The sequence below is a fragment of the Mastomys coucha genome, unplaced genomic scaffold, assembly GCF_008632895.1.
Source record: "Mastomys coucha isolate ucsf_1 unplaced genomic scaffold, UCSF_Mcou_1 pScaffold20, whole genome shotgun sequence".
Lineage (NCBI taxonomy): Eukaryota > Metazoa > Chordata > Mammalia > Rodentia > Muridae > Mastomys > Mastomys coucha.
The window spans coordinates 26508408-26528119 of NW_022196903.1; the positions used below are offsets into that span (position 1 = coordinate 26508408).

General features: G+C 39.3%; 1 protein-coding gene across 2 annotated transcripts in view; it reads left to right on the top strand.

Moving 5' to 3' along the window:
* Window positions 1-17867, top strand: part of Mkln1 (muskelin 1) — a 122202-nt gene extending 104335 nt beyond the window's left edge. For both annotated transcript variants that reach the window (XM_031381444.1, XM_031381445.1), the window contains exons 17-18: window positions 2633-2687; window positions 8923-17867. In XM_031381444.1, coding sequence (XP_031237304.1) covers window positions 2633-2687; window positions 8923-9044 — 177 coding nt within the window. In that variant the 3' untranslated portion in view covers window positions 9045-17867. The remainder of the gene's footprint in view (window positions 1-2632; window positions 2688-8922) is intronic.
* Window positions 17868-19712: the final 1845 nt, after the last annotated feature.

The window sequence follows — 19712 nt, forward strand, 5'->3', positions numbered from 1 at the left end:
GCTTTTCCGGTGTGATGGTGTGTCCAGGACTTGCAATGGTGGGAGTATTGGGTTCTGATGATGCCAAGGATCCTTGGTTGGTGTGTCTTATATTCTTACGCTTGCCCTGCATCATCTGGTTATCTCTATTGCTACCTGCCCTGGCGAAATCTGACTGGAGCCTGTCCTTCCTGTGATCCTAGTTGTGTCAGAACTCCTCAGAGTCAAGGTGTCTCTGTGATCCTGTGATTCTGGGATCTTGTAACCCTGGGCTTGTTAGAGCACCTGGGAGTGGAGATTCCTCTGGGTGTTTTGGGAAGGACTGCAGAGTTTGCGCCCAAGGTCTGCTCAGGGCTCCGGCTGGCCCAGACAGACCGGAAGGCAACCGAGATACTGGGCTGGCAGAATTCCTGAGTGTCTGGGTCCTGCTGGTCCCAGTTACTCCCGGTGTTGGGACAGATGTTATGTCCTCCTCACCTCTGATCTTGGGCGTGTTAGAGCGCCTGGGAGTAGAGCTTCCTCTGGGTGTTGTGGGACGGGAAGGAACCTGAGCCACAGGGCTGGCAGAGTTACTGTGTGCTATTTTTTGTTTTTTAACTAATAAAATGGCAGTAGTTCAAAAACAACCACTAAAAACAAGAAACAAACAAAAATCATGAAAAAGAAACTAGGATCAGCTAGTAAGAGAGGAACTATGTGTATATATACATTATATACATGTATGAAAAGATGATGAAACCTATTATAATTAACATGATAATAAAAATTATGGGTTTATTTTTTTACTAGAAAAAGCTTGAGAAAAAAGTATGCCAAAATCAAGCCTGCCATTTTCAAAAGGACATTATAATAAAGGAGTGGGAAAAAAACAAGTTTTCAACTACTATACATCATTTTGTACTAATTATACAATTCTTCTTATGTTTCCAAAATATTACTCTCATTCATTTAATAGCTATGTATTGATTAGGACAGTAACTATTGCCTTCCATTGTAAATCAAAGCATGTTTCTTTGTTTCCTTCAGTCTCTAGAGTATTGGTTACACAATGCCAGGCATTCTTGACGTAGGAAATATATTTGTAAACAGAACAAGATCCTAGTCCAGAAGGTGCAAACACGCTATAAACATACTAAGTAAGCAAAGCACGCACTTTGTTGTAAGTTGGTCGGTAGTATGGAAGGATAACGTTATAATAAGAGCAGAGGAGCGGTGTGGAGCCCAGGCCTGACATCTCAGCCCTTGGGAGGCTTTCTTGGTTCAGCTGTGGCATGGCTTGTTGTCCTGAGGTAGTAGGGTTCCTGACTGAGGTAGGAGCCTAATTTGCATATGACCAGTTTGAAATACCCATGGGATGGACAACCATCTTGAGAACATTTGAGAAACTTGAGAACGAGGTCTGTAATACAATTTGGTCTTAGTTAAAATTATATTATCAATTTACTTTGTCAGTTTGTTAAAAGAACGGATTTCTCTGGAACTTCACCAGAAGGAATCAGTGACATTTGCTTTTTATTTTAAAGGAGTTAGAAAAGAAAAAGAAAAATTCAAGATAAAATAGAATGTTAGTAAAATAGAAAACATGCTAGAAAAAATAAAATATAAATATAATGGTGGTTCTTTGAAAAACTAAAATGGATAACCTCTTATTAAGATTCATGAAGAAAACATAAACTGTCAACATTACATGAAAAAGTGAAGTCCCTAGAATTACTTTTTGTGAAAAAAGTAGCAAAAAGATGCAGTAAGAAATGTTGTCAGCACACTGAGGACCTGGGCAGGTTCCTTAAAACATGTCACCAAAACTCACGTAGAAGAAATGAGATCTTAGAGAATTCTGCAATTATTAAGTGTTGTTTGTAATGAAAACTGTTTTGGCACAGTACTTCAGCTCAGTGTCTCTATAAGCAATTTTATTAATCATTTAAGAAACAAAATTATAATTTTACATAAATTCTCAGAAATTAATTCCTAAATCTTTGGGTAGCTTCAGCAAAATTCTGCTGTAAGAGCTAAACAAAGATATTACAAGCAAAATTGTATAGACTGGAACTGGGAAGGTTACTATCAGCATATAGAGCACTTGCTGCTCTTCCAGAGGACCTGGGTTCAATTTGAAGCATCCAAATGGTGGCTCACAACCAAATGTAACTCCAGCTCCAGGGCATCCAGCATCCTCATCTGGCCTCCATGGACACCAGGTGGACATGCAACCAAAATACTCTTATGCATAAAATAGTAAAAAATAGTTTTAAAAAGAAAGGTAAGTCTGAAATATTTGTCCCATTTTGGCCTTCTAAAAGACAGTTGGCCCTTACAAATATTAGTGTGTAAACATTATATGAAAATATAAAGGCATCCAAACTGATAGAGCTAGGAGGAATATGAGTTCAAGGCTAGTCTGGGCAACACAGTGAACACTTTGTTTCATAAAATAAAAAATAAAGAGGAGAAAACAGCATGTTTTTTAATCTAAATGTGGTGAGAGTTTTTGTTTGTTCTTTGTTTTTGTTTTCTAGTATTTGGTGGTTAGATCTGTACAATGCATGTATAAAAACAGAGGCTAATAATGAATGAAAAGTCTCAGAAATTGTTTCTCTTAAGTGTGCTAGCTGACTAATTTGCCTTTTTGTTTTGTTTTGTTTTTTTACAGTTTCAACTCCTAGCCTCAGCTCTGTTCAAATCTGGCTCAGATTTCACAGCTCTAGGTAAGCATGCCAGCAGTTTATCTTTTCACACTAACATTTGGTTGGATTATGGTCTCTTGATGTACCATAAGATGAAACATATACCCAAACAAGTGCACGCAATGTTTCCTAGCTGCTAAAGGGTGCTACTCAGGCACCATGCACCAGCTCCTGCTTGCCGTTTGCAGTTCATATGCCGCTTGATGCAGGCAAATGGCAATAAAAGCATGGTCAAAACAAAGTAATCTCTGCAGCACTGCTTTGAAATTGATACTTGATTGGCTGGACTCGTTTCTTCTTATTTTTGTGGAAGTTGTATTGTGTCAGGAATTGGTAACTGGGGTGGGGAATGAAATATTTTGAAAGTGAAAAAAAAAACTGTCTTTTTTCTTTTTAATGAAAATTGTCACTGGTTGACAAATTAATTCCTTAAGTTCCCTTTAAATTTTTCCCCCAAACTTCTCAGGAAGTAGTCTCCACTAAGAAATACTCTTATTTAGTATTAACGAGTTTCTTGGAAAAAATTTTGATGCTAGGGATTGAATGGTATTGATGAATGATTAACTAAAGTTATAGAATCCCAGTAGTACAAGAAATGATCACAAAAATTTGAAAATGTACTACATGAAGCCAAGTAGCCTTTGCACAGATAAAGACTATCAGCATAGCTGGGCAGTGGTGGTGCACACCTTTAATCCCAGCCCTTGGGAGGCTGAGGCAGGCGGATTTCTGAGTTCGAGGCCAGCCTGGTCTACAAAGTGAGTCCCAGGACAGCCAAGGCTACACAGAGAAACCCTGTCTCGAAAAAAAAAAAAAACAAAAAAAACAAAAAAACAAAAAAACAAAAAAGCAACAACAAAAAAAGACTATCAGCATAATAAACAGCTTATAGAATCTTTGAAAATTGTCGCCAGCTATACTTCAGGCAACTAGAATATATAAAAAGCTGCAAAGTTTCAGTACACACAGAAACCTAGTAAGTTAGTTAATTAATTAATTAGGCCAACCAATAACTAGGCTAATGAACTGAACAGACAGTTTTCAAAGTGCAAATGGCCAGTAAGTGATTTAATTAAAACTTTTCAGTATAGTTAGCTACCAGAGAAGTAAGTGCAAATGAGAAATAACCTTGAAACTCCATTTCACCGCAGTCTTCACAATGGCTCTTTTCAAGGAAACATGACACCAAATTCTGGCAAAGGATATAGGAAAGAGGATCCCTTTTTCAGTATTGGTGGAGATGTAAATTGGTGTAGCAATTACTGAAACCAATGTGGTGTTTTCTCAAAAGCTAAAAATACAAGTATGATATGATCCAGCTACATCATTCCTGGATGTGGACCCAAAGGACCATGTATCCCACCCCAGAAATACTTACACATCTTTTTTCATTGCTGTTCTGTTCACAAAGAAATGCAACCACCTTAAATGTCTGTCAACAGATGAATAGATAATGAAAGTATGTTACAAGCACACATGTAATCTTAATCATCCATAAAGAAAAATGAAATTAGCAGTAAAATAGGTGGAACCAGAAAATGGTGTACCAAGTGAGGTAACTCATACTCTGAGAGACAAGCACTACATTTGTCATACACAGACCCTAACTTGTAAATTTCATGTGTTTATTGATAGAGGAGATGCCAGAAAACTAGAAAGGAGCAGCCAGAGGAGAAAAAAGAGGCCTCAAGAAGGGAGGTGGGGAGTAAGAGAGCACATGAGATATAAAAATTGAAGGGAGGTCTGGGGGCTCAAGGGCACAGGCAGAGAACACGGGCAAGAAGATCCCCAGGAGGACTGAACAGGCACAGGATCAGGTAAGCTAGGAATGTAGGAGAACACCAAGAGGAAACCTGTTACTTTGTATGCTCATTTAAAAGTTAAATTAACACACACACACACACACACACACACACACACACAACAAAACTATCATAAAGTTAAGTTTGGTGATTCTATAGAAGTTTGAGAAACCAGAGCTTTATGCTGATGAGTTTTCAAGGGTGTTTTGTTTTGTTTTGTTTTTAAAGATTTATTTATTTATGTATGTATTTATTTATTATATGTAAGTATACTGTAGCTGTCTTCAGACACCCCAGAAGAGGATATCAGATCTCATTACAGATGGTTGCGAGTCACCATATGGTTTCTGGGATTTGAACTCAGGACCTTCAGAAGAGCAGTCAGTGCTCTTAACCGCTAAGCCATCTCTCCAGCCCCTCAAGGGTGTTTTTTATTAGGACCACTCAGGATAGGCAGCTTCAGTCTTTACCACATTTTACTTTTTTAGTTCCACACTGGCCTAGGACTAAAGATTCTTTCTTTGAAACATAAGAAACTGTAGCTCTGAAGTTGGCATTGTGATGTATAATTATATATGAGTACATACTACCCCTGTTGATGCCAGTGCTGTTAGTATTTGCCCAAGAGTTGTACAGTAGTGTACATAATATACATATTGCTTTCTTATTTGGAATCAAATGACTCCTGCATGGCGTTAGTTTAGTTTTTAAATTGATGGTCCTTTATTTTTTGGCTAAAAATAAGTGACTTTCAGAAGCAAAAAGAACCTTAGTATGTGATTCTAGTGCTCTTCCCTGGGATGGGAAAGAATAGCAGTGTTCTTGGGATTTTGCCCACCTTTTTCTCTAGCAAGTAATGGAGACATCTCTAAGGTAATGCTGGTCTTCATTTCTAACTTCAGAATACCATGAGACCATTATGCTAAGATAGGAAACTGAAAGAAGAAAATGGAAAACTGGCAGTCTCTAACTCCATCGTATGTAGGACTCCACAGGCTAAATTAGCAAGCACTATAAAACTTCATTGCAGTGGGTGTGACTTTAGGCTACAAAATATTGCAGCCTGTCATGATGAAAAACTAGAAGAAACTAGGCATAAATGCTAGAAAGCTCATGGTTTTCATAATTTTATCCTTTGAAGCAGACAATGGTACCCAATTGTGAGTCTGCCATTCGTGTGAAAGAGTTTGTGCCTTGGTGTGTGCAGAGCACAGCCCAGGGCCATTACCTTTATTGATTGATGGGCAGCACTAAATTGTCTTTGTCTAGTGTTTAGCCATTAAGACAAGAATTTCTTGACAGTGATTAAATAGGTTAGGATTGTGTCAGCAAATATTTTTACCATTTAGCTTAATTCCTTTCTCCTGTTTTCTACCCTGCTCCCTGCCAGAGAACATATTTTGTCAAGAACAGTTTGTTTTCCTTGGAGTATAAATAGCTTATTCCTAGTAGATCCTCTCCTCTTTAGAGTAGTCACTGTCTTATAGTTAGTACAGAGTGTAGAAGTGAGAGAAATGGTGCTGAGGAGCAAGAGACTTGGCATCAGTACTACCTTCTCTGTATTCATGTTGGTTCAGGCTTTGAATCGGTGAGTGTCCTGGATTCTTGCCTGTAAATGTCACTTTTATTTTCTCAGATGAAGTGTGATGAGAACTGTCACCAAGCTGTGCAAATCCATAGCTTGGGCTGACTCGAGAGTGTTTCCTTCTCTGTTGTCTCTCTAAGCCTAGGCCTAGAAGCCTCTAGCCTCCATACAATCTAGTCTTCCAAGCTGACTTAATTCAGTCTGGCTTTTCTTGGCTTCTGACTGAATTGCTCTGCCTGGCCTCATACTAACTCTGGTAATATGTTCTAATCTTCTGATTCCTTCTCACTCTCTGACTCACTGTCTTCATCTGTCTCTAGCTTGTTCTCTATCACCTGATTCTGTAAACTGTCCCAGTAAAACAGCCACACACACACACACACACACACACACACACACACACACACACACACACACACCCTGTCTCTAGCTTGTTCTCTATCACTTGATTCTGTAAACTGTCCCAGTAAAACAGCCACACACACACACACCCTGTCTCTAGCTTGTTCTCTATCACCTGATTCTGTAAACTGTCCCAGTAAAACAGCCACACACACACACACACACAGCCTGTCTCTAGCTTGTTCTCTATCACTTGATTCTGTAAACTGTCCCAGTAAAACAGACACACACACACACACACACACACACACACACACACACACAACCCTGTCTCTAGCTTGTTCTCTATCACTTGATTCTATAAACTGTCCCAGTAAAACACACACACACACACACACACACACACACACACACACACACACACACACACACACACACACACCCCGCACTACCTTTTTTCTCTCTCTCTGCTCTAAAGTAGCCTCTTCCTGTCTGAGAGTTGAGAGTATTTTATCTCTGACTCATTCTGTCAAATCTTGTTCTGAGTCATCACTTTGCCCCTCATTTAGATGTCACTTTCAAACATGGCTGCTTCCTTATACAAACTAACCTTACTTTCATTGTTGAAGATTAGAGGTTTGTACTAAGGGTATGTCTGTATTCCAGCCAGATTATACTATAATCCAAGGGCATGTCTGCATTCTGCCCAGATCATATCTTTGGATGTGATCCCTAGTCAGAGCAGCCATGTTGCTGGATTAAAATTCTTCTACACCTGCACCTTTTATATATATTGAAAAGAAAAATACTGACTATAGATTAAGTGTAAGGTCCTGCTCTACCTGTGTCTTTACCCAACACTACCTTTGTGAAGAATATGTTGATATATTTGATTCTGATTCTTCTAAGTAATTATGTTTTATAACCCACAGAGACAATAAATTAGTGAAGGCAAGTCACTAATTCACTGAATTTCTTAGGGGAAATTCAGAGAATTAGGCTTCTGCAAGCTCTCCTACAGACTATTGCATACATTGATTTCTCGGTATTTCTATTTAATGCCTCCTTGTTTAATATACAATATTTATTCATTAACATTAAACTCATGGTCAGGAAGACCAACTCCCTTACAAAGCTTGTTTAACCAGTTCTCTTTGAAAGACATATCATACCTTCCTACTCTTAGAAACCCTAGACAGCACTGACCTGCAGCTTGAGCACATTAAATGGTGGGATCACCATGAAACATCAAAGAATTTGAGAAATGTGCCTCCAAGCAGAGTGTGAAGTGACACCTGTATATGCTTGAGACCTGAAACAAGAAGGCAGACGTTAGCTGGAATGTGCTTCTGGAGCTCAGCTATTCTGCTGTGCTGCCCCCGTCTATACATATTCACAGAACTGCACAAACTTGATTGTGGAATTTACAAGTAGATTTCAGTGATAGGGTGACTTTGTAAATATGAAGTCTTTAAATAATGAAGGTTTTCTATAAATCTGCATATATAAGCATATGGTTTTGAATATGCTGGTTTTGTTCCATAGTGTAAAAACATACTCTACAGCATGAATATGTTTGCTAGATTTAAATAAAGGGAAGAATCTTTTTGTATTAACAAACACTGTCTTGTAAAAATGGCTTCTACCCTCTGATATTTATTTGCATAAAGTACTTAATTATTCTCATTAAATATGCTTTGTATGGAACCTGTTACATAGAAACATAAGAATGGCATTTGCTAAGGTACCCTATGTGATATATACACACTTCTTTCTCTTGGTTGTTTATGCTTTCACCCAATTCTCTGATAGTATGTCTGCCTCTAAAGAGCTTTCTGATTTTAGCCTGCTTTCCTAAAATCTCTTAATTGTGATTTTTGTTTTATTTTTATTACCCTACCAAAAACATTAACGGATCAGAAGCACTGAAGAGATAGAGGAATGGAATTTCCTTAATTAAATAGTAGAGGAATAGTCTAGCAAAGGAGAGATGAGAAGTCTGTTTTAATTAAGTAACAGTCCTTCTGCTAGGTATTTTCATGTAATTGCATTTAATCTGCACGGTAGTCTGTGAGGTAAACTGACTTCACAAATGTGCATCAGCGAGGAAGTGGATGCTAAACACCAAAGAGGCTAATAGTGCCTAGTCCACACTACTGCTACATCAGTGGTTCTCAACCAGTGGGTCCTGACCCTTTGCAGGGTCAAATGACCTTTTCACAGGGGTTACCTAAGACCATCAGAAAACACAGATATTTACATTATTATTCATAACTGTAGCAAAATTACAGTTATGAAGTAGCTATGAAAATAATTTTATAGTTGGGGTCATAACATGAGGAACTGTATTAAAGAGTCACAGCGTTAGGAAGGATGAGAGCCACTGCTCTAAGTTGTTGTAGTTTTAAAGCCTATTTTGATTATCCCATTGTACATGACTAACATCTAAGTTAGTACACGCTAACTTTTTTTGTTCTGTGTTGAATTTTTGAAATAATACATAAATTTGTTTTATTTTCTTCAACAGGCTTTTCAGATGTGGATCACACCTATGCTCAAAGAACTCAGCTCTTTGACACCTTAGTAAATTTCTTTCCTGACAGCATGACTCCTCCTAAAGGCAACCTGGTAGACCTCATCACACTGTAAACTGGGGCGTCGAATTGAGGAATTACTGGGCTCAGAAGTGGAGACAGGAACTGCAGTTGGCTGTTTATGTGGGCAGAGGTGACGTTGCAGTGGCTGAGGACTGCATCAGAGTTTTGAAGGATCCTTATTATCACAAGTTTTAACCCTCTTCCTTCATACCTGACCCCAATCCCCTTTTCCTCAAATTCCTGCATTAGGCTAATAAAGTAAAATTGATATACTTCCCATTTAATTATGAATATTTTTCTTTAGCCTTTAAGAATTAACAAGTATTAATGAAAATTAGCCCTTTTTGGTGTCCAAGTTTTCAGAGTTTTAGTTAGGAGAACAGCAGCACTATCAGTAGACTCAGTGCTGTAGGAATTTGGGGTTTTGCTTTTGGGTATTTGGCATTTGTTTCCCTTTTCTTTTCTTCCCCTTTCACTTTCCCCCACATCACCACTGTTGTGAGCGCTGTCTGGTTTGCTCCCTCATCCTAACAGGCGTGTGACTCTGTGGGACATGAGTGCTGTCTGTTGAGGTGTGTGTGGTTGTTGGCTTTCCATGTATTAAACATAGAACAGTTAGAGGGCTTGAATTTATACCCTTTTCCATACCACCAAAAAGCAAAACTCAAGATTGGCCCAGACACCTGATCAGAAATTGATATTTCTGGATTGATATTCTCTAGTGGACAGTAGCCATTGGCATAGAATCACAGAAACCTGAAACCAAGGCTCCTACCCAGAACCGTTCAGGTGACCTCAGGAGAGGTGCTTTCCTGCCCACTGTTTTCACTGATATCTTTGTAGGGATTTGAAAGGAAATGACTCTGCATTCTGCAAAGGAATAGAGCTATGCAGAACCCATGCTCTCACTCTTCTCTGAGTGGTCTTTTTGTTGTAGCTTTATCTGGACAATAGTTTCCAGAGCTGTGCTTTCATATTTTTCTGATATGTGACCCTACTATTTTGAAGAGTAATAGTTTGTGGTTGGCTTTTAACATACAACTAACAGGCATTTTAGTAATAAGCATGTGGGCCAGACTTTTTTAAATGGATAAAAAAGAAAAATATATAATACCAAGAGTTTTCCATTAAAAGTGTAACAGTTTGCCCTTTTCATTGTTCTAGTTTTGTACATACAGGAACAGGAGCATACCTTCCTATCAGATGTTGGGGAATGTAGCATAAGAAACCCACATCTGGCTAGTTAGCACTCACATTTGCTTGTGCCATATGCAGCTGGTACCACTATGTTGAAACCAGGATCTGTCCTGTCCATGTGCCAGCTATTAGGAGTGTGTGACTGTGAAATTGATCTGTACGTCCCAAAGTGTCATGTGTAGGAAGGAGACCTTGATACATCCTTCCCTCTGTCTTTACTTACTTTTCTGGGTTTACTTTTGAGGATGAATGGGAATATATTTTTGCCAGTTGTAGGCTTTTTAACTTTACAAGCATCCCAAGGTAGTCAGTAGTGACTTAATAAACATGTATGTCAATACCCTACCCTGTCAGAAGTATGCAATATAAATTAGGAGGTACCAAATTATGTAAAATACAGAATAATCACCTGTACATTTGAGTAAATCCATTCTATTCGAAGATTTTACAGCTTCCTAAAGTGATTTTCCTCAGTAACAGCCAAGAATAGAACAAAAACTGTATAGCATAGCCTGGTGGCTCTCATTTCAAGAAGACAGATGCAAATCAGTAGGTGACCAAAAAAAAAAATAAATAAAATAAAATAAATTTTTTTTTTTTTTTTGAACTGGAAATTGCCAAAATCCAGAACTGTGGCTGAGCACTGTGGATGCTGGCACCTTGACAATATAGCCAGATGGGATTCTGCTGTCTGCAGCCTTTGTCTGCACATGCTTCCCTCAACCCTCAAGTTTTCTTCTATCAATTCCTCTGACTCTATTATTTGGATGAAATTCAATTCTTAACCTTGGTGGTTCTCTCCCCCCACTTCTTTTCTCTGGTTTTATAGTGCTTACTTTAATTCTATCTTCTCTCACTTTTATTTAGTTTAGAATTTCTCATTTTTTACTACCACGTTTAAATGGTTGAATCCTAGGAAACTACTCAGAACTGCCCAAGCACTAAGATGCTTTTGGTCCTAAGGAAGTGAATGGCATGACTGGCGCAGGCAAGTCAGAGTCTGTGCCTTGGGCATTTAGTGGGGCACTCCAGGATAACTTTAGGAAGGGTAGAGCTTACACATCCAGGCCCAGGATTTTCGGAATGCTGCTCACCACATTCCCCATGATGACTCTGAGAACTTGTATAGATGTTTATAAGGAATAACAGCAGAACATTATAATTTAAACAATAAAAATTAGTATTTAAGGAACCAAATATGTGTGCTTTTCTGAAAAATTTTTTCATGTTCTAGCTTAGCCCCAAATTAAAGCACTTAGCTTTAGATACATTCATTAGTGAAAAACTGTACCTTGACAGAATCCCCAGCTTCAGCCTCACCTCCATCTCCCTTTTCTAGCAGAATATATGGCTTTCCAGCAGAAATAAGCTATTGATATCTGATGCTACTTTCACCCTTGTATTCTGTAAGGATTTGGATTGCAAATCACTTCACAGATGCATTTACATGTTACTTAAGAAATAACATGAGACCTTATTTGGCCAGTTTGTTTGATTCAGAGTTATATCATGTTTTTATACACAAAGTAATTTAGAATTGGATTCCCACCTCTGTGTTAAAGGTGACAAGGAACATTAACCTTTATCAAAGTCACCTCTTTTGATATGGTTTCAATCTCTACTAAAACTGACCTTTCTATGTCCAAGGAGTGAAAACTGATAGAAAACATTGGAAAGTCGGGTCAGTATTTGTTGTAGTAAAATGTGTCAGATTTCATGCCCAGTGCTTTGTTTATAAAACTCTATTGAGTGAAATAAGTATTCTGTGTATAAATGTTGGCAGCTTGCCATTCTACTGGCTCTCCATATCTGCCTTAAAAAGTGTTAAATAGAAATACACAGTAACAGTTTCATGTGACAAAACAGACTTAAAGTCGGTCTGTAGATAAGCACCCTAACCGTTTAGTGAGAGACTGATATTGTTGCTTGATGCGTCAAAAGGCACTTAGAAGAGTGTTCCCGATTGCTATTCTCCGAGTTATAGTAAGTCTTATGGTAATTGTATAAAGAAGTTACCTCGTCATTATTTTGTTGTGTTGGAAAATTGTGAGTCATTTATTTCCTGTGAAACAAGTGCGAAACCGTTCGCTGTCATATGACACAGCTGGGGATTCTGTTATGAAGTGACTTCGTGAATGGAAGTCATGATAGTGTGCACTTTAGACAAAGTCACAAAGCTATTTAAAGATGCCCTCCCTAAACCTTGCTTTGTTAAAAGTACTGTTCATCAAGAATCTCACCCTCTGCAGAAATTCTTACCAATTTTTACCAAGTGTTAGCTGGTCTGTGGTTTGGGATTTATAGGCTCTACAAGAAAAAAAAAATTCTATAGTTGCTGGAGGTGTGTCAGAAAAGGTCTATATATGACAGTATTTACAGATTAAGATGTTGGGCTCTTTAATGCAGTTTTTGTTTTCTGTATTAGGCAAATAATGCTAATTTTTATATGTGGTTTTTGACTGTGGGGGTTGTCTATAATTTGTCTTAATGTTGAAATAACTTGGCTATCCAAAGCTTCTAGTGTACATCAGGAATATATATACATATATATGTGTGTTTGTGTATATACATATATATGTCCTTTATATATAAATGTATCAGTTGAAGGCCAGAGTCCCCACTTGTGTTGAAATTCCATGGAGCTGAGTGACAGGAAGAGCTGGCTTGTTTATGGGGCGGGGTTATTGGAGTGAATTGTTTGCTTCACCCATGTGCTTCTTGTTTTCTTATTAAATGCTATCTCAGATTTTATTTTTAGATGATTTTTTTTAACCTTAAATTCATTCTATTCACCAATTACTATGAATTGTGTTTCTATTTATTTTCCTTGGCTACTTTAACTTTATTCATTACTTCCTAGATTTTTCTATGGCACTGTTTAGAGCTATTGTATTGCTTTAAAAAAAAAAAGTCAAATCATTGTAAATCATATATGCTTCTGTTTATGATAAGAGAATAATGAGATTAAAAAGTGTATATTGGTAAAGAAGTAATAACATTTAGATATTGCTATAAAATGTGTGTGCCATTTTCATTTGGATAGTGATCATCACTATGGCAGCTTTAACTGAGAAGTCTGATTTAGCTTCTTTTCCTGGTCCTAGAAACTGTTGTCCTACAACTATTAGCAGTGTACAAGCTCTGAGGAGAGCCAGCTCATGGAGATCAGTGTACCACCACACTCTACATCTGCTGTCACCCTCTCTGTATTGTATTTTTAGCCAAGCCTTTTCTGTTCCTACCTCCATCAATAGCATCAATTTTCAGTTGAAATTTGTGCTAATAGTTGACTTTTAGTGTTGTTCATGCTTTTCATCCCAGCATTTGGGAGGCAGAAGCAAGAGGATATATGTGTAAGTTGAAGGCCAAGCCGTCTACACAGTGAATTCCAGGCCAACCAGTGCTGCATAGTGAGACCCTGTCTGGGATGGGTTAAGGGAGTGAAGGCATAATTTATGAAGCAGTTCAAATACTCAGAATGGCTTTTATTGCCGCCAATTGTTATTTCTTATTTTCATAGTTAAAAATAATATAGTGATATAAATATCTTTTGCCTTCAAGAATATTAATTTAGGTAGATGAAATGTCTCAAACATGCAAAGAGGCTTGTTGACAAAGCTGACAACCAGAGCTGTCAGGACACGTGCACGCTGGAAGTAGAGAACTGCTTCCTATAGTTGTCCTCTGACCTCAACACATGCACATACATAAAATATAAATGAATAAGTAAATGAACTTAAAAAATTTTTAAATATGAACTTAGATTCAATTCCAAGTGAAAAAAATTGCATTTTCAGTCATAAAGCTAGTGATAAAACTGTTGGACAGTAACATGTATACCTTTTACCCTAGGAAGTCCTTAGACAATACAGTAAGTTAGACTTTCTAGTACTAAGGGACACATGCCTTCTGGAAAAATTCCTGCTACTTTTCCTGTTCCTTTTTCAGAAGTCACAGATCTTGAAGTGGAATCAAAGAGAAAGCAAAGGATGGTTCTAATTTTTCTTCTGCATTCAAGATCTTTGTCAATCATATCAGCAAATGTGCAGTCTTGTCCCCAAACACTGCCAGGCTTGCTTGGTAACAGAACTCCACGTGGATGTCATCTGACAGCTGTGGATGTCATCGACAGCAGGAAAGGCAGTAGTGATGGGTTTAGTAAGGATGGGAACCGGTTCCGAGGCTCATGACATTCATTGTGTGTCGTCTTTTCCTCTGCTGCTCAGAGAGGCTCAGTAGCTGCTCTGCGTGCATGTGCAGTGTCCCAGGAATCCTGACTTGGCTGTTCTAAGGAAGTCAGGAAGCTCTCTCAGAAAGAGAGCTACAAAGAAAAAAGAACGTGTGCTAGTAAAAGAAAAAAAAAAACTGGAGTTTGAATGTTCCCAAAGCTAAGCAAGGCCAAAAGCTCTCCATTGTTAACCTAGACTAATTCTATAGATCCAGTACTAGGAAAAAAGTTATCAAAGGAGGTCAAAACTTGTGTTTTTCTGAATAGTCTTGGGAAGGTAGCATTTTTAGGTAGTTAACATTCTTTTTGAAAATACAGGCCTTAATACAAAGCCCAGTGTTATCTTTAAATTTTAAAATTTGGTAAGTAGTTTCCTATGTATGGCCAACTCCCTTATAAGCCCATAGGAAAAAAACTGTAAATGAAACATCACAATGTGCAGTTTGGAGCAAGTGTTCCCAGAAAACTTGCTTAGTCACCCTTTCTCAGCTGTTACTGCAGCATAGCCCTGAACTGTCCTGCATGCTAGCCTCAAGCCCAGCAGAGAGCTTTGATACGTGAACTGGCTGCCACATGGGAAATCCGCCCAAAGACATTATCAATCTTCATTTTCATTTACTGCTTAGTGGATGCCAAGTTAGTTGGCAAAAAAAAAAAAGAAATCCAGCATGTTCCATGTGCAGCATACCAGTGAGTGTGAGTAAGGGTTGCTCAGAGAGCCTCTTGGGACTTCATTTCTCTCCGTTGTTAGCAAGTTTCAAGAAAGTCCGACAGCTTAGCTCATGTTACTAGGTTGGCGTTCGTTTACTAAACCCTAGAATAGGAAGAAAGTGGTTATTGTGTACTTCAAAACCGTACAGGTTTCATGCCTAAAAATGAACTACTCCTATACGGTCCCAATGGCTCCTACTCATTAGTCCAAAGTGTTGCAGGCATCTATTAATGCTGTGCTTTTAGGTGCTCTACACATCTCTAGACTGATGAATGAACTTGCAGAAAGATCCTGGAATTTGCCAGTTCCCTTTATAGCTGGCAAAGCTTTTCAGATTCAGTTGCAGCCAAAGATGAGGAACCGTCCAGGCCATGCCAACGTGTATTTGCAAGTGACCTTTAAGTATATTGCTGTGTAATTGCTGCATTGGAACAGTGGCCACTGAAAACAGAGCTGTGTGCAGCTTCTCGTTTTTTTAATGTGCCCTGAGCACTTGGACCTTGCAGAGTCTTGGCTTATTTTTGTGTCTACATGTCAGTCGTGCTTGTGAGAGCACACGGAAAGTAATTTTCAGCCCAGCCCACTTAATGAAAAATATCAAACTCTAGGTGATGTGTGAGTTTCTATGGGGGAAGAATTTTTTTTTAAAATTGGGGTGTGGAAAACACATGCAGGAAGCGCACAGTGAGGAGGACGCAGATGGGACTCGAGAGCCCGAAGCCCCACATGCATAATTTTGTGCTTGTTTGTTTGGTGAGAGAAAAAGACCTTGTGTTAGCTGTGCTTCAGAGGTCACTCATGAACAGTGTTGCTCCCTTTCCTAACCATCCCCTTACCCTGGACAGACTGCTGTTGCACTCGTGTGTAAGGCAGTCTGCCTTTTGTGTGCCATGTCTTTTTAAACCAATGAGATTGCATAGTATTAATTACCCTTTGTGTCTAGCCACCTTCTTACTTATTTAGAGGTTGCAAAATCATGTGTTTTCTTTGAGAAGCTTTTGTTCAGGGGTCTGCACTTTCTCTTTTAGAAGCAAAACCATTCCTCTTTACCACCACTCTAAAGTCATGCACGGCTGACTCCTTCAGCCTCACAGTAGTACAGGGAAGCCGAGGACCTTTTTCTTATCTTTAGTTTTGAGAACATGCAGTGTTCCATCTCTGAAAAAGACATATTTGTAACCCACAGAAGAAAAATGTTAGAATTTTTTTAAAGTCAGCTTGTGTGAGTTAGAAGTACTTAGTAGCCAGAAATGAAGATGTCATCAGATGATCAAGAGCTTCAGATCTTAGATCTAAAACTTGAGTGGAAATTAGATTAAGAAAGATAACAGTTTGCCTGCAGAGTACAGCCTCACCTTCCAGGCCTACCTCCCTCTGTACTTAGTTAGCCCTTCTGGTGAGGACGGCTGGCCTGGACACACCCTTGGATCATCATATTTACATGCTAGGGCGTTAAGAAGCCTTAGTGAATTTTAATAACAAACTATGTCTGTTACAGAAAATTGGGAAATAACTAAGTAGAAGGAAGAAAGGCTCTTTTTAAAAAACTGATGAACTCCCTCCCCCTACTCACACCACCCCACCCCCTTTTTGAGACAGCATCTCACTTTGTAGCTCTGACTGTCTTGGAATTGTGTAGACCAGGCTGGCCTGGAACTCATGGAGTTCCTGCCTCTACCTCCCAAGCACTGGCATTAAGAGTGTGTGCCACCAGACCTGGCTAGCCACGCCCCCACCCCTTTTTTTCTTAAAGACATTTTTTTTTTATTTTTTCTTATCAAAATGGCCAGAGCCAACAAAGGCTTTTGCTCAAATGTTAATAGCCTTTCTGTTTTTTGCTATGGTGTGCAGGGAGGGCCAGGTTGCAGTGTATAGCTCCTCTCTGCTTATGTTGCTCAAGCATTATCTTGCCATAAATAATTTGAAAAGTAGTCTCTTTATCTCTAATGATGAACTTTGGAGAAAGAAAACTCGCCAGCAGCTATGGAGTGTTATATGTTGAGGTTATTGGAAATGTTATCCCTACGGCTGAATTTGTGTGGCCTTTAGGCATATCACAGGCATATGGGACAGTCGCACCGCATGCAGACTTCTGTTGGTGATGAACTTTTTATATGGCCATAATTAACCCCACATTCAAAAGGCAGAAAGCAAAGCAAAAGAAATACAATATAAACAGAATGTGAAGAGTCCATTTCCCTGGAATATCATGTTTAAAAAATTGCTTAAAAACAATAATGTATAAACAGCAGCAAGGAACTAGGAGCTTTACAAGTCAGATGCCTCAGTTTCCAATCAGTCTTCCTTTTGGTGTGGAAGAAATCACCTTGCTGGGTTCTGCCTTCCACCCCCTTCTGTGGCAGTGCATCCCCCAGACTGTAGCATCAGAAACAGTATCCTGAGATACCTGGAAGGCCAGCATGTGTGAGCTGGAGCATTTAAACAGTGCTCTTGGGCCTGACCTCATCTCTTCCTGCTCTGTTCAGCTCTGCAGCCTTCCCCACCCCCAGGCTAGCGGGATCCTCTCTGGTTTATCTGTTGTCTAATCCTCGTGGACTTTCTAAGATTTCTTTTTGGTAAAAGTAATTTTCTGACCCCAGGTTTGGTACATATTATCACTACTTTGTGAACAAATAAATGAGTGATCTCTGCTAAACAAGTGCAGTTGTAGAATTATGTTGTATGTAATGTACATACGGAGAGTGTATTTTGTTCCTTAATAAAAAGTTGTATATGAACACGTGTTTGCCAGAATTACTTTGAAATTTTAAAAAATTACATTTATGGGGGGAAGTCAGTAGACTGTTTGCCTAGCATGCAGGAGGTTTTAGATTTATCACTGATAAACTGCAGAATGGGGTGCACTTGTCTATAATCCCAGTATACAGAAGGTGAGCAGGATAAGGAACTTAAGGTTATCCTTAACTACATAGGGATTTTGAGGCTAACCTGAGCTACACGCTACCATAAAGTGTGTACGTCAAGCTTTCAGAGATGGACTGCACAGGCCTTGGGTGCTTTCCCCTGAGACTGCTCAGATAAAGTACTGGACACGCTCGGAGTATCTGGGGAACTCTTCATTTTTGAGAAAGACTGGCAAATTGTTTCATTGGGGAAAAGAATCTGTCTGCAATCAACAATTTATCTTTTTGTGTATTTGAACTTGTTTCCTGGGTTTTAGTTACTCTGGTTTAAAAGGACAAGGAAAACTAGACTGAAACAAAATTAACTGTAGGAAAAGTAGTAAAGGGAGAGATACTAATGTACTTCCAAGTTCAGAAAAGTCTAGGTTTCTGTCTCAGCCGTGGAGGAGAATCGTTAAGGGCCAAACCTAGAAAGTACATTCAAAAATATATCAAGTGGAATGTTAGGGTTAAGAAAGTCCTGGGGGTGGCTTGAAAGCAAGGCCTGTCCACCTGTTGTTGGATAAGGTTCAGATGCTCCAGCCTATGAGCCTGCATTGTAGGGTATGTATTCAGAATAGGACTTAAAATCAACCTCTTCCTGCATAGCTTTCATTGCTAGGGTGTACTTTAGTATGGCTCAGGAGTAGTATTTCCTTGTGTTCTCAAAACAGGAAAACATGAAGTACACTGATAAGGTAAGAAATTGCCCTTACCTTGGTTAATCCTCCTGAGAATTAAAGGGATCAAAATGAAGAACATGTTGACACATTTGTCACTGTCTCCTGTCAGGAAGATGGTAGTAAGCACAGCACATTTAAGATGCCAGCTGCTCCTGTCCAGCGCGTTCAGGCCTATGGATCAGAAGTTGCAGCTTTGTGGCCAGTGTGGCCACGCACATGGACTTTCTCGACTGTGACAGCCAGAGGACATGGAAGTGGGTGGGGTGGGGGAGTGGAGTCCTGTTCATGTCCACAACAGCAAACTTCTGAAGGTTCAGTTGGAAAAGGGTGGCTGTGCTGCAGCACGTGCTGTCTGCTCTTTCCTCTAGCTGTATTAGGCTGTATCCTTCTCTGCTTCAGAAGAGTGAAGATGTGAGGCAGCTGAGCATGGTGCTTCAACTTACCCAGCCCTTTCTACAGTGCCCTTGATAGCCACAGAAACTGCTCTGTGCACTCGGCCAGGAAAAGCAGGGCAGTCAAATACACCCTTGCCAGAGACACTCCAGTAACAGTGAAGAGAAAAGCCAGGGGAAAGGGATCTGTCCACCCTGCTGGAAAGCCTTGATGATTGGCAGAACCCAAGAGAGGAGGATGTTTGGCAGTGTACATACTGTATAAACTGGTACATCTTGACCAGTTTCAACTCTACAAGTAAATATTGGCAGTAGATCCCTGTCAGTTTCATTAGGAGGAAGTGTTTGAGAAATGCTCTGAAGTGTTCACCGGTCCGGTAGTTATTCTTGTCCTTTTGGGTTTGGAAGAGAGGTGGTTTGAGAGGGAGCTTATAGATTGAAAAAAATCAACTAAGAGGCCCTCTAGATTGTTAGGGCAAGAAGCCAGGTCAGCGACTACTCCGGAAGAGAATGGAGCCTTAGAGCTAATTTGTGGGCTGTGATAAACTGTGAGTCACTGTTAGAACAGTGTGCCTGAGCAGGGCCATGGTCCTTGGGGAGTTCCT